Genomic DNA, 16,490 nt, shown 5'->3' with positions numbered 1-16,490 from the left:
GTTAAGAGCACTTCAAAACAAAACAATAATATAAAATAATAGCAAAATACTTTTTTTTTTTACCCTGTGCACAGGTAAAAAAAATCTAGTGGGCTAAACTCCATGTCAACAACATTCAGATTCCCACTTTCCAGTCCTCAACTATCCAATGTTCAGTCTCTCATGTTCACATTCAAAAGCAAATATAAAAGAAACCCACTTCCCTGATATATCTTCACCTTTTAGATTCGTGCCATTCAATGTCTCAAATGCGCATACAGTGCATCCGGAAAGTATTCACAGCGTTTCACTTTTTCCACAGTTTTTTATGTTACAGCCTTATTCCAAAATGGACTAAATTCGTTTATTTATTCAAAATTCTACACACAATACCTCATAATGACAATGTGAAAAAATATATATTTTTAAATTTGTTTGCGAATTTATAAAAAATAAAAAACCTGAAAAAAAAAAAAAAAAAAAAAAAAAAAAAAAAAAAAAAAAAAAAAAATCGCATGTACATAAATATTTACAGCCGTGAAGCTCTAAATTGAGTTCAGGTACATTCTGTTTCCACTGATCATTCTTGAGATGTTTCAGCAGCTTAATTGGAGTTCACCTGTGGTAAATTCGGTTGATTAGACATGATTTGAAAAGGCAGACACCTGTCTATATAAGGTCCCAGGGTTGATAGTGCATGTCAAAGCACAAACCAAGCATGAAGACAAAGGAATTGTCTGTAGACCTCCGAGACAGGATTGTCTCGAGGCACAAGACTGGGGAAGGTTACAGAAAAATTTCTGCTGCTCTGAAAGTTCCACTGAGCACAGCGGCCTCCATCATCTGTAAGTGGAAGATGTTTGGAACCACCAGGACTCTTTCTAGAGCTGACCGGCCATCTAAGCTGAGTGATCGAGGAAGAAGAGCCTTAGTCAGGGAGGTGATCAATAACCCGATGGTCACTCTGTCTGAGCTCATGGTGGTGGCAGCATCATGCTGTGGGGATGTTTTTCAGCAGCCGGAAATGGAAGACTAGTCAGGATAGATGAATGCAGCAATGTACAGAGACATCCTGAATGAAAACCTGCTTCAGAGTGCTCTTGACCTCAGACTCAACATGAATGAATGTCTTTGAGTGGCCCAGCCAGAGCCCAGACCTATATCCTATTGAACATCTCTGGAGAGATCTGAAAATGGCTGTACACCGTCACTTCCCATCCAACCTGATAGAGCTTGAGAGGTACTGCAAAGAGGAATGGGCAAAATTTCCCAAAGACAGGTGTGCCAAGCTTGTGGCATCATATTTAAAATAACTTGAGGCTGCAATTGCTGCCAAAAGTGTGTCAACAAAGTATTGAGCAAAGGCTGTGAATACTTATGTACATGTGATTTTTCAGGTTTTTTATTTTTAATAAATTTGCAACAATTTCAAAAAAATCTTTTTTCACATGGTCATTATGGGGTATTGTGTGTAGAATTCTGAGGAAACAAATTTAATTAATTTTGGAATAAGGCTGTAACATTAAAAAATGTGGAAAAAGTGAAGCGCTATGAATACTTTCCAGATGCACTGTACGTACAGTAAGTCAATCCCCAATACAAAAGATCCTATTCACTTACAGCACATCACGTGCCATAAAAGACCTTCTAATCTGACGAGGGACACAAAAATACACTAACAAAGCAAAGATGATTTCCAAATTTGGTTCATTTCACTGTTATATATAAAAATTAAATAAATAAGTAGCTTAATGACTCTAATGGATTATAGAAATGAATCTTTGTTGGTGTTCTGAATAAGAATAAGAATAAAATCATTTGTCAGAAGGATTCAGACTGAACAAGCCTTTATATAAAGGGCTGAAAAAAATTTGTTACTGTAAAATGCAACATACAATCGCAGATGTTAAAGGGGGAAAACTCATTTAAATAATCTTTAAAAAAAAGGTGCTGAAATCCTAGTTTATTAGGACTAGAACACCGGAGACAAACGTACATGTACGTCACATTTCACAGTCAACCAGAAAATTAATCAGCAGCAAAACTATTCATGAAACTAAAGAACGGCCTGGTAAAATAAATCAATGTACATATAAAAATATTTTTTCAATGTTGCGAGTTCTCTAAACGAAACTGTACAAAAGTCAAATCAAATATGCTCTTCACCAATATGGAAATCGTGAGCCAGAAAAAGCCACCTCAAGCAAGTTACGTACTTAAATAACTACGACTTTATCAATTCTGTGCAATATGGTTATGTCCATTTTAAAACGGACTGCTTTCTAATGTTTTTCATATCCCAAGTGTCCAAAACAAAAGATATACATAGACCAGAAAAAAAAAAACGACTCAAAATAAATAAATCTGAGAAAATATATTCACAATTCAATCTTTACAGATTACCTTTCAAAAAAAATCACTCTACGACGACATGACAAAATACTCTACATGTAGCTTATAAAAGAAGTGTTTGTTTTGTTAAGGAGCTCACTATCATCGGTCTGTTAGGGCTGCTGCTGCTAGAAAGATCAAACTGTATAGTGATTTACAGCATCTAGAGTGCAACTCAAAAATAAAAGCCAAATCAGACCCGAAAGAACGTATTAGACTGGCCTAGATCTGATACCATGCCACACAGAGAGCGACTCCAGGGGAGGGTGATAGTCATCTGCAGCAGCTCAGGGGTCCCGCCGAGGCCTCCAAGCTGCTGTCTGTGTCCGAGGCCACGGTGGGCTCTGTGGACATGGAGGAGACGTCATTGATGGAGGATGAGGATGAGGGCTGGGGTGAGCCGTTGATCACTGCTGCACCTGTGCTATGACAAACACATCTGTCACTTACATTATACGCTCAGAAGCGGACATTAAATGCAGAGGTAGGAGGAGTGTTGCAATAAGATGCAAGCATGATGGGCACTGATGAAATGGATGGGATGCACTGTATAATGTGGAATGTAATAAAATTTGGAGGGTATAAATCAAAAATAGGAATGTAAACCTGGGGGCGTTATACAGAAGTATTATAACTTTAAAAGCTTATACTATCTTTTGATTTCTGTCAGGACCACATTTAGGACAAACACTATTACAGAACATTCATTCATTCATCCATTCATTTTCTTTTCGGCTTAGTCCCCTTATTAATCTGGGGTCGCCACAGCGAAATAAACTGCCAATATATCCAGCACGTTTACACAGCGGATGCCCTTCCAGCTGCAACCCATCACTGGGAAACACTCCTACACTATGAACAGTTTTATCTTTCCCAATTCACCTATACCACATGTCTTTGGACTGTGGGGGAAACAGGAGCACCTGGAGAAAACCCACGCGAACGCGGGGAGAATATGCAAACTCCACACAGAAATGCCAACTGACCCAGCTGAGGCTCGAACCAGCGACCTTCTTGCTGTGAGGTGACAGCACTACCTACTGCGCCACCGTGTCGCCTCTATTACCGAACAGTATTTCCTAAGCGTGTTATCTTATCTAATTACACGGCTGCCTGCAATACTTGATTCTGACTGAACTGCTGAAACACTTTCACGTCGGTTTGGCGCCATCTTGTTACTGAATAATACATAGGTTAGTGTATGCTCCATTCAGCTTTTTTGTTTCTGTCAGCTTTGCCTTTAATTAAAGAATGAATATTATGTCTTCGAATAATGTTTGTCTAATTTGAAGGTTTTGTGGCAAGTAGTCATGTAATAAGCGGGATAAAGTACATCCAGGTGGCTGTTTTACAGAATTAAACCCTTCGGGCTTAAACAATAACACTCCGTCGTTAGCACAATAATTTCTATCAGCTTTGTTTTTAATTAAAGAATAAATCAACTGATATGGCTAAGAACAATGTTTGTTGTCCAATTCTATGGTTTGTGGTAAGTAGATGTGTAATTAGCAAGATAAAGTACAGCCATGCTGTTGATTTTGCAGAACAAAACTGTTAAGCCTGTCAGGTTTATTCCACAATAACAACTGCATGGATGTAATTTATTTTTTAACTACAGACACCGAAACATCATAACTTGATTTTTAAAAAACCTATAAACTGTCCAAACTTCAGGGCAACTACCGCAACCCGGCTGTCCTAACTTTGAAATTATTCTAAAGCTAATGGAAGAAAAATGCTTGTAATTGCAGTCCAACAATGTCATTACATTAACTGATGACTGAAAATTAAGGTTTTTGGCAACAGACATGAGAGTTGATAGTCAAGCTTGATGACACAATTTAAGATTTCCTAATTAGAGATAAGATACGATTTTTTCAAGATGTGAAAATGTGTCTGTAGTGACTGCTAATATTAAGACACTGTTTATTTAAATTTTCATTATTTTGTTTATTTATCACTTAAATAAGATTCAGCTTTTATTTCAACTTTTTTATTTTTCCATTTAGAGGTAAAAAAAAAAAAAGAATGAACAGCTTCGATATTTCATACACTCTTTAAGAGGTTAAAGATTATTTATAGGCATTGATGCTTCCATGAAGAATCTTTAACATACAGTACATGGATTCTATCCATTCAACATTTTTTTATAGAGCTAAAATGTTTTTGACTTTTAAAAAGTTCTTCACCATAACAAAAGCTGTTCTTTAAATAACCATTCTGTGTGATTATTCAAATGTTTCTTTTTCCCTCACAAACAATAAATGTCATATAAAAAGCTCAACATGACTTCATGGTCTAAGACCGCCATATAAAAAGGCCATGTTTTATATACAGTTTATTAAAAATAGATATGCTATGTACAGATTATTCTGCAGTCCCTAGAACGGCTAATTTTGTAATGCTTTTCTCAAAACTTAGGCATTATTTGATCATTTTTTTGATCATACACACACACAGCTGAATTATTGGCCCCCCTTTGAATTTTTTTTTCTCTTTTAAATATTTCCCAAATGATGTTTAACAGAGCAAGGAAATTTTCACAGTATGTCTGATAATATTTTAAAGGAAAGTCTTATTTGTTTTATTTCAGCTAGAATAAAAGCAGTTTTTAATTTTTTTTAATTATTAGCCCCTTTAAGCTATATTTTTTTCGATAGTCTACAGAACAAACCATCGTTATACATTAACTTGCCTAATTATCCTAACTTGCTTAGTTAACTTGCTTAGTTAACCTTAGTTAGCCCTTAAATGTCACATTAAGCTGTATAGAAGCGTCTTAAAAAATATCTAGTCAAATATTATTTACTGTCATCATGGCAAAGATAAAATAAATCATTTATTAGAAATGAGTTACTAAAACTATTATGTTTAGAAATGTGTTGGAAACACCCTTCTTTCCTTTAAACAAATTGGAGGAAAAAATTAAACAGGGGGGCTAATAATTCTGACTTCAACTGTATGTATAATATATAATAACTATATGTATACATACATAATACATACATACATACATACATACATACATACATATATATATAAAATCCTTAGCATGCAGTCCTGATATTGCAAAAATAAAAGTCAATTTAAGCAAATTGATCAGCAGAAACTTGTCTAACTAACCTAGGGGGGAGGGCTGACCTCGAATAACACCATTCTTCATCCGTTCTTCCCAATCCAGCACTTCTTTATAAATCAGTTCTGATGATGAAAAACACAGTATAATTACACTACCGTAAACAACCCTATATTATTAAACACTACATTACACACCATATATCCATCTACAATGGACATATTTATAGAAAACAAGCATTATAAATATATTCATGTTGCACAAAAGTTAGTTTCACTTCAAATTTAAATAAATCAACCTGGGTGAATATAAATAAAAAGAGACAGTAATATAACTAGTAAAAATGTACATGAAGCTAACTTGATAGTGAACTTGATCTTTAATTATACACTTGACTTGTTTAATTGATATATTTTAGCTTAAATTAATTTAATTAATTACATTTCCCAATCCCAACACTATGCCACACTGCATAGTTGGAGAAACAAAATGGAGAGCTTGAAAACAGTTGAACTACTGTCAAAAAACTAGATAATTGAAATGCATTGTCAGGAACTCTCCAACATTGGACAGATGAACGAAGTCATGGAAACTGGCAGGACCGAAGATCCCCAGCACACGCTCTCCTCCATGAGTCAAAAGAAATATCAATCTTTCTAATTTAAGCAGCTGCCGTCATACATTTAAACACGCTGAAGAGCTTATTAACACTATTCAATCAGGTGACCCCTGCGGACAAGATTTCGACCGCGTGTGCAGTGAGCAAATGATGTGCATTCTCAACCTCTGGCACTTTCCTTTGCATCAGATTTCACACAGCGAACATTAAAGTCAGAAAAACAAACTACCTTTCCACTCCTCCACTGTGTGGTCCCTCTCATCGAGCTGTTTGTCTGTGATCAGAGGAGAAGGCTGAAGAGAGAGAGAAAAAAAAATATTATAAAGTAAGATAAGATAAATAAATAAATAAATAAATAAAAAAAAACTAATCAATGTGGCATATAGGCTACTTAATAATGAAAAAATATATGTAATAATAATTGAAAGCTTAAAGTCCAAAATGTTTTTGTTCAGTAGAAGTATTAGTTAAACTATTACAGACTGGAAAACATGAGGTCAGAAAAAGTGTTTTCTTTTTAATTAATACTGTTATTAAGAACATATTAAATGGCTCAAAAGTGATAATGATATTTATTTTGTTAAAAAAGATTTATCTTTAAAAGAATTGTTTTTTATTTGTATTCAGCAAAAATCCTGAATAAAACTGCATTACAAATTCCACAAAAATACTATGCAGCAATTGTTTATTTTAATAACATTGATAATATTAAGATTATTTCTAAATATTAAGATTATTTCTAATATTATTCTGAATAATATCAGGATTATTTCTACATGTAAAACTGTAGACTATTAAAGGGTTAGTTCACTAAAAAAAAATCAAAATGCTGTCATCATTTACCTTCACAAACCTGATTGAGTTTAATTTTTTTGTTCAACACAAAGGAAGGTATTTTAAAAAATGTTGGAAACATTCTTTTTCTGTTGAACAAAAAAAGTTAATATGAAACAATGTCGCTAACCTATAACCATTGACTTCAACAGTAAGTCAATGGTTATAGGGTTCGAACATTTTTTAAAATGAACTTCCTTTGGGTTCTAATTTAGAGATCTATTCGCAAAGTCTAAAGTGCATGACTAAAAACATTAAGGGTGTGTCCGAATCCACTTTTGCCATTTTAAGGATGGAAAAATATGCTTTGTGCCCTGGTCTAACAGAGTTGTGCTTATTCTCTTAATGAGATATATGTGAGTTATGGATGTGTTTTGAGTATAACATGCATTAACGCGATCAGAGTCTCATCTCCATTACCCTTTAAGAGTCAGTTGCGTCATGTCATGGTGCATTCGCTATTTACATGGCAGACTTTGTAAGTGGAAAAACTGAGCGCTTCACTAGTGAGAAAACAGTTAAACAGACCATTTGCAGCGCGTGGATAAAGAACAAGCCTACTCCATTCAGCCTCTTTACTTTCTCTTTACTTTCATGGATAAGGAAATGGTGTTGTACGCACTTCACTGAAGACATTCATTAGCCTACATATTTAATTTTGTTTGTTAAGTGCAAAGATTTGTTTCAAAACCATTTCTGAATTCAGTTTTAATTTCCAGAAAACAAATAAATGAACAATAACAATGAAGTGTGGTCAAAAAACTGAGTTATATCCAAACACACGTCCTATTCTTATGCCCCATATAGTGACGCATACGTCTTCAAAACCCGACAGGTGGACAAATCTAAACTTATTTTTAATAAAACAAATATAAATAATACTGCTAATAATACTAATATTATACAAATGCAAATTGTCAAGAAAAAACAGAACTGAAGATGAAGCATGGATGCAGTGGCATTTATATTTATGTAGAAAATAATATGTTTTGTAACATTTTAATCCTTTAATTTTTTTCCATATGTAAAGATATTTGTGTATTGCTGTACATCCTGTATGTAATAAGCAATGTATGATGCGTGTATGATAGGGCCCTTAGTGTTCAACAGAAAAATGAAACTATGTTTTAGTTTCATTTTTCTGTTGAACACTAAGGGCCCTATCATACACGCATCATACATAACTTATTACGCACAGTATGGGTTTTTAATAGGAATCGTATATTTAAGATCAAAACATCTTTTGCTTTCAACAGAAAAAGGAAATTCAAAAAGATAGGGAACCACTAGAGGGTGAGTAATTGGTGATTTTTTTTAGGTTTTGTTTGGGTGAACTATTACTTTAATCAACTTAAGGTAGACTGCCCATCAAATAAATGCATCTTTGGTAAGCAGATAACTTAAAACATTCTAAAATCGTGCTGATAAAACCTTTCAACTGCAGTGTGAATTAAATTATTATGACTAATAAAACTATTATGTATTTTTTTAAACACAACCCAGTTAGAATACATTAGAATAAAAACTTGCTTAGACAAATCATTTAAAAAGTACAACCTTTATTTTTAAAAAATCTAACGCTATTTACCTAGCCTATTCAAAATTGCAAGGGCTTGAATTTACAATGAGCTTTTCTGTGTACTTAACAGCAGTGGATTGGTACTTAGTGTGTGTGAATCTGCATCTGCTCACCGCTTCCACTTCAGCCGGGTCATACCACACGTTAATGTACGGGTGCTGCAAAGCCTCATCCACTGAGATTCGTTTTGATGCATCAATCACCAGCATTTTAGACAGCAGGTCCCGCGCCTGACTCGCTGCATAACAAATCACAGTACAAAGCATTAATGATGCTTCTGATAGTGTCAAGTACACTGACATGTCACCTCGTCCACACAGCTGAATATTCAGACCACTTCACTGTGAATGCGCTGGAAATGATTAGAATTGCGAATTAGGCTGCCTTTGTCCTGCATGCATGTGTGTCGTTTAATTAAGATGAACCTGACACAATGCAAGGCTCAGATTAACATTTGAGAGCTTTGGCTTCAGCACATTTTACAGATTATTAATATTAGATGTTTTGTGACAGTAAACTGAAAATGAAATGAGGGGGAGTAAAGAAAAATGTACAAAATATATAAAAACTTTCCTTTGAGGTAGTTGCCAATTAAATATTCTTCATTTCATTTAAAAATAACAGTTTGTTATATACATGACAAAACAAAAAAACAAGACATAAATGGAAATGCTGAAAAGCTCAAACATGATATCAAAATTGGCTTAGTTTGGAAACTGTGAATGTTTTCCTAACTATACGTACACGTACAATCCTAGGCACAAAAGAAAAGTAACAATCCCCAAAAGTGAGTCAGTTTTGATGAATTTGTCAAACTATATATGTTTACTTGCTAACCATCAATCCAGACATGTGTGCCTGACAAACTGCGAGCAGATGGAATTTAAATCTAATTTCTGCTCAAGCTCAGCAAAAATTGGCTCTCCTTCTTTCTATTACATTTGCAACAAATAAATGCAAATACATTTTCTGTGCCGATGCTTTGAAAATCTTTTTAAATCATAGTTTCTGTACCTTTTTGCACTTTGAATTTAGAACACTCTGTGCCATGGAGTAATGGCACATGGTGATTAACCACAAACGTACTACAGATGGTGTAAACAGAAAAGGTGTCATTCAATTAAATGCCATTCACATGTTTACGAGTAAACAAAATTAAGTTTGACCAGATCATACATCAACAATGGCTCAATTCAGTGATTCAATTTGATTCACATGTCCACATTAACTAAACAAACTTAAATCAGTCACACTTTACAATTGGGCTTCATTAGTTAATGTATTTACTAACATGAAGTAATTATGAACAATACTTGTACAGCATGTATTAATCATAGCTCAACATTTACTAATGCATTATTATCCAAATTCATGTCAGTTAACATTAATGCACTATGGGTTAACATGAACTAATAAATACTGCAATATATGTATCGTTCATTGTTTGTTTATGTTAGTAAATGCATTAACTAACAATAACTACCTTATTGTAAACTAATGGGGCTGATGGATTGAAACAAACTATGAAACTATTTGACTATGAAAACTTCCTAAATCATAACATTTTTGGTTTTGGACATTTTGGAGAATTTGGCAAAAAATTATCTGTTTGATAATGGTTGCGTGATCAAAAAGGTCAGCAAACAAACACACTTTGCTCCAAGTTTGCAATGAAGTGTATTTTGTGCCGAGTTTTAAACAATTCCTACATCACAGTTCAAGCAAGTAGCGCTGTTTAGTTTCAGTCTTTGCATTTAACTTTTCTCATAAAGAGATTGAATTAAAGTTATTTTAAAAATGGTATCTACCCTAGTGTAACATGTAAAAAAAAATTCAACCATTGAAAAAAAAAAATGGATCCTGTAATCCCAATATTTTGATATTTTCCAAATATAATCCATATTTTGTGCACCCTATACTGACACTGAGGAAAAGAGACTGTTGAATGAAGTAATTTTTGTTTTATGTGCACACATGATTATTCTCGTGACTTGATAATATTCAATTTGAACCACTGAAATAAGATATAAGGTCTGTTTTGATTTTCTGATGTTTGAATGACTCGGGAACCTTGCTGTCTATGGAGGATGAGGGAGCTCTCAAGTTTCACCAAAAATATATTAATTTGTGCTCTGAAGACGAACTAATGTCTAACATTAGTTTAAACTAACAGTACAAAAATGCTGCAGAAAACAAGATCACTCATTTAAAGCATCAAGTAGATAAAGTACCTTTTAGCTTGCTGTGATCTGAATCGGCAGGGAACAAGACGTCAGGAAACAGCTTCTCAAAGCTATACCCAGTGTACCGCGGCCTGTTCTCCACGTAGGTCCGTACAGACTGGTTGAGTTTCAACAGGAACTCTTGGGTTGGCGTTCCCAGCTGCTCTATTACTTTATTCCACTGATCAATATCTTTAATCATTAGAGCGTTAAGAAAAATACAAACAGGCCTAAAATATGTTAACTAAACTTAGCACAAATATACATTTTTACATTTCACTAGCAGTAATCTAAGTGGTCCTAAAGGCCATGGAAAAACAATGTGCTGTGGGTAATAGAGAGAAGGGATGAACATGGAATGGATGGCATACAATAGACAGGTAAGGATACGATCTGAACCCGGAAATAATACACTACCTCTGACCATTTCAGCCATGATACAGCCGACAGACCACACATCCACTGAAAAATGAAATGAAAGTGAAATTAGCATGCAACACAGAGCTAAAAAAAAAAAAGAAGAGGCAGAATGACAAAATGAAGATGAAATCAGATGGCAAGAAAAGTGATGTGCGTCATGCAGGATCTGCCATGTCTAGCAGGAGAAGCAAGTGAAGATGGAGTGCAGACGTAACAGAATAATCCCCGCAAAACTATAAATAAACCGGAAACAAAAGTCATAACGCATCTTGGGTCTGACCATTTTCACTCGAGCTGTGACTCACAATGGTGACTCATCAACAGTTATGATAAAGGAAACAAATACTGAGCAATATTACAGTTTTAGATCGAGCATGACAATGTAATACAAATTAATATTTTTACAGAAAATGTTTTTTTTGAGGATGACTTGCTTTACATTGTGTTCTCAAACACCAAATCGCAGATCTCAAATTCCTAATATACACTACCATTCAAAAGTGGAGCTGACAAACTTTAACCGTTTCTAAAATAAGAATTCTTTGCACTCCAAGGCTACATTTAATGAACAAATATACAGTAAAATTAGTAATATACTGAAATTGTTGAAATCTTACTAGATTTAAATGGATTTATTCATATGGTGGCAAAGCTGAATTTTATTGTTGCCATTTGCCCTGTCTTGAATGTCACGTTACTTCAGAAATCATTCTAATATGTTTATATTTCTCATTATCAATGTTGAAAAACCACAAAATAGTATTTTTTAACATTATAAAATGTTTTTCTGCGATTTTGATCAAGATATGCAACCTTTATGAATAAAACCATCATTTTTTTAGTAAAGTATTTCACCATCCAATCTTTCAGTTGACTCAATTGCAAAACGTTCAGCAGCTCATAAATGGAAATGACTAAACAGAGTAATTTTACTATGGGAAACGAAAACACTGTCAGTCCCTTTTGACAAGAGCCAAAAACAGAACACAACAGCTTGCATGATTTGAGAATAATCTTGCAATATCCAGATAATATTTTGATCCTCTCAAAAATACCACGTTATTTGACGTGACACAAACACACAAACCAATAAAAGACAACTAATAAATCAAAAAACAGGTGACAATGTAAAGAACTAACCCTAAGGTAAAGCCAAATTTAGCCAGAAACACTGGAAAATCAAAACTGCCCCTCATAGAAATAAATGATGGCATAAAAAGCAAAATATAGGGCTATAATCAAAAAATAACCAACCGATGTTTGCTAAACCCACTTCATGCATCAAAGAACACAATATGAATGGATCTCAAAATGAATGGCAAATTATCAACAACAAAAACAAACTAAAAGGCATGTCAAGCTTAACAGTGCTGCATGACTCTTCTTTGTCAACACTTCCTCGAAATGCCAACAGACAATCCTTGCATTGATGATGCACTTTAACGCTCGCGCGACTCAAGGATACAGTCCCTCCCAGGAAAAAGGATTTTGTGACGGACCATTTCTGCCAAAATGCAGCCCACAGACCAAATGTCCACTAAGCGTGTGCAGCAGAGGGAAAGAGAGAAAACAGTTAAGCAGGAAGTCAGGGGGTGTTAGTGATTCTGTACAGTTGCATAAGAGCTTGTTTTATTCATTACAGTTTGGGTTAGAAATGAATGAGCACACCAAGCCATTGTGTACTCGTCACACACGGAACAAGCGTCACATTTGATCAGAGAGAGCACAAATGGTATTCCTCACACAACATTTTGGTGCTGAAACCACAAAGCTGTTAGTGCAAGGAAAGCCTCGGAGGCCTATAAATGCATGAAATGAAACCTGCAACACGAGGATGATATTGGACGTTAAGCATGCATAGGATGTGCCAACTAGGCATTCTGCAGCTTGTCAGCAGCACTGACCATTGGCTTGATATCCCATTCCCAGGATGACTTCAGGGGCTCTGTAGTAACGGGTCACCACATATGGTGTCATCAGCAGACCCGTAGCTGCTGTCCGCGCCAGACCGAAATCCAGGATCTTCAGGGTACAGTCTGACTTTACCACAATGTTACTGGGTTTCAGATCCTAAAGAATCACAAGACAGAGTACAAGTCAGTTTTTTCTTTAACATACAATGGGATAGTTCGCTATACAATAAAAAGGTAATAATGTTGTAATTAATCATCAGTATTATCATTTTGAATTATCAATGCCCTCAATATATTATCAGGAGCCACGAATATTCATTTTGTTTTCCCTATGTAATATATGTGTTTTATTTGGCCCTCTAAGGAGTGGGACAACAGGGTTCTGCTTAAGTTGTGCTTCAGAAAAACAATTTGGATGACCTGAGAGTGAGTAAATTAACAGTAAACTTTCATCATTGTGTGAAATACCACTTTAAAAATACACTAGGGTCTCAAAACCTTAGACCACATAGCAAGTCAATACATGATAAAGAAAAAAAATAAGACAAAATAAAAATAATTGAAATGGCAAGTTGTAATATACACTATAGATCAATGGTTTGGAATTGGTAGGATTAGTTTAAATGCTTCCAAAAGTAATGTGCACAAAAGACAGATTTTTTTAAAAGAAAAAGAAGATTTTATTTAATTCAAAAAATAAAAAATAAACAAAAATTATGAATAACATTATTAGAATTAAAAATAACTGCGTCGTATTTAAATATGGATCAATAAGCATTTGTTTTCACCATACTATTAATATGTATTTCTTTATTGATGAATATAAAGTTCTAGTGTTCTTTTATTTATCATTTTAATAAATTATTGAATAAAAGAATAACCTCAAAACAGAACAACCTTTGTACATGTGGCTGAGGCATGGGCTGGTATAAGATTCTGACGGAATGATAACCTTCGATAAATATATCACGGTTTGATGGTATTGTGATTACTGCTCTATAATACATTCTTTTTAAATGTCTGGTAAAAAAAACAAAAAAAAAAAATTCCAATTTGAACACAATATATTTTATTTTGAGAAACATTTAAAGTATTTTGGAACAGTAAACATGTCAGGCTAAATAATTCAAATGAATCAATGACTTCTGCTGTCTTCATTAGTTACAAAAATACAGATTTAGACTACAATTTAAAATGGCATCTTCAGCTGGAGATACTGTTGTCCTCAAAAAACTTCTTACATATACTGTAGGAACGGTACAGCAGAAATGTTTGACGGTTCTAAAACCTTGACTTTTCCAAACTGCGGTATACTTTGAAAAAGGTCCTTGTCCCATGCCTAGACATGTGGCAGTAGCTACCGTGTTCAAATTCAAATGTCAAAAATACGTATCGCTTTTTTGATACAACTGTTGTTTTTTATAGAAGTATATGATATAATCTAATATAAACTGTGTGGTATTTATGTTGCTGTCAAACTGGAAATTAACCAAACACAGATATATTTCCAGGGGCTAAAGTGAATAAAACCCAATGTTCTGCACTCCACTTTCAACAAATAAGTCTTTCCGCCCAATTAACCTTGAAAAATATGACATATTATTTCCCCTCAGTGTCCCTCGCTTTCTCACCAACTCTCAATCGATCTGCCAGAATGAAACCATTTTTATTCATTTAATGCTTGATTGTCCATGGCTGCAAATTAAATTTGCATATTTAATATCCAAAGGTCGCTGTTTATAACACATGACCTTGTGCGCCAAGGCAATTTTCAATATATTACAGCCACAGAAAAATAAACATCTCCAATCGTATCTGTATATACTCTATATGAGCGTAGTCAAGGTGAAACAGGACTAGAGGATGGCGATGTTTACTGAGGATCACTTGATCGCTTTCCTCCTGTCCCCTCTCACTACGTCCCTGCCTCAACAGCGCAATGCAGTCCACAGCAGCAGCTGCAGTCAGGCAGTCAGGCAGGCAGAGGTCTGGCTTTTTGTAATCAGCCCAGGGGATGAAACCCCTCCCCCTCCCTCACCTTAACTGATTATTAAGCTTTTCGTCGTCAGTGCAACCTTGGCTGCGTACGGCAGTCTTTTTGTTTTAGGCGGAGATGCTTTAGGCTAAAGAGCACAGACCCTGTGGATGATCCCCCGCCGCGTGGAGGTGTTTTATTCCACACAGCATCTGGTACAGCAGATACGACAGCCGCTCGTGGTCCAGCTCCATCTGAATGACTTGGCAGAGGTTTGCGTCCATCAGCTCCATTACTAGGTAACTGCCGGTGGGGAAGGGGCGGGAAGGGGAGGGACAAAAAAAAGAGGGTGTGATGGGGGGGTAAGAGAGAAGGGGAGGGGTGTGTTTGTGTGTGGATGTGAGAGAGCATTAGTTGGGGTAACAGCTGGGGTCTGGCGTTTTTAACCGTGTATGAACATGCAATATATACTCACACATCTTGGAATTCTTCTAATGTTTTTTGCGGTGTAAAAACATTTAAGAGGCCTATTATCTGTGAGTGAAAAGACAAGAATGTGTATTAGCTCTACACATAGGATGCGGGATAAAATGCAACATGTTACATTTCAGTGTCTTGACTTACATTTTTATGGTTGACACATTTCATGAGCACCAGCTCTCTGTACGCACGTTTGGCATGAGTTTGATTCTGAAAAGGCCGGCTGAGTTTCTTTATAGCCACGTTTCGCTCAAGGTTGTTGTCATAGGCTGAGCTAAAAGAGAAAAAGCATGCATGAAACGGATGAAAAGATGCTGCGACAGCGTAACGTCCTTGATTTGAGGTGGAATACGAGCTCTTAGAACATACCAGACTATTCCCTGAGCACCCGAGCCAATGGGTCTTAGATTCTGATAGCGCTTCAAAACTGTGAATGTCGAATCCCCCACATCTACACTGTAGAATTCTTTTCTCGCTTATTTTTGTTCATGGTGAAGTCGATGTCTGCGCATCCGAACGAGGCAGACTGTTACAAACCTAGATGACAGAAACAAAACAAAACACACTCTAAATGTTGTGATATCTTTCGCAAGATTAGATTGTTTTTTTCCTGCACAGTTTTTCCTGGCAAAGCAGAATAAACTGAAAGTACAGCACAGAGTGGTCTCAAGCCTCATTTCGGCTTTGGGCTTTATCTCTGTGCCATCAAAAGAAAATAACTAGAGCATACAGCTGTTAGAAACACACACACACACACAAATGGGGACTCATATGCCATCAAAGAGTAGGGCAGTTTCCTAATGGCTCTTAACCTGAGTTAAAACAGCAGGACTATCAGCATGACCCAGTTCCACAGTGATTCCAGGTTTTTTTTGTCATTTACTCAAAGGGCATAATATCAGGGATATTTTTGTCTGACATGTCACAGCAGTACTTTAAAGTTACACAATGCACTGTGATTAGAGGTAGTAAAACTGAATATAGCTGAACACATGAAAGCTT

The 16,490-nt window shown here is 35.4% G+C and overlaps 1 protein-coding gene across 1 annotated transcript; it reads right to left on the bottom strand.

The window, feature by feature from the left end:
- Positions 1-484: 484 nt before the first annotated feature.
- On the bottom strand, positions 485-15,978 carry mapk8a (mitogen-activated protein kinase 8a). The gene is given in 13 exon segments (XM_056470615.1): positions 485-2,789; positions 5,494-5,571; positions 6,295-6,358; positions 8,592-8,716; positions 10,710-10,892; positions 11,091-11,162; positions 13,025-13,190; positions 15,172-15,186; positions 15,188-15,311; positions 15,484-15,542; positions 15,633-15,762; positions 15,858-15,960; positions 15,963-15,978. Coding segments are annotated over 13 exon segments (1,281 nt in total). The 3' UTR covers positions 485-2,643.
- Between the last annotated feature and the right edge of the window lie 512 nt (positions 15,979-16,490).

Source organism: Danio aesculapii, chromosome 13 (genome assembly GCF_903798145.1).
Source record: "Danio aesculapii chromosome 13, fDanAes4.1, whole genome shotgun sequence".
NCBI classification, from domain to species: domain Eukaryota; kingdom Metazoa; phylum Chordata; class Actinopteri; order Cypriniformes; family Danionidae; genus Danio; species Danio aesculapii.
This window is presented reverse-complemented; position numbering and strand designations above follow the sequence as displayed.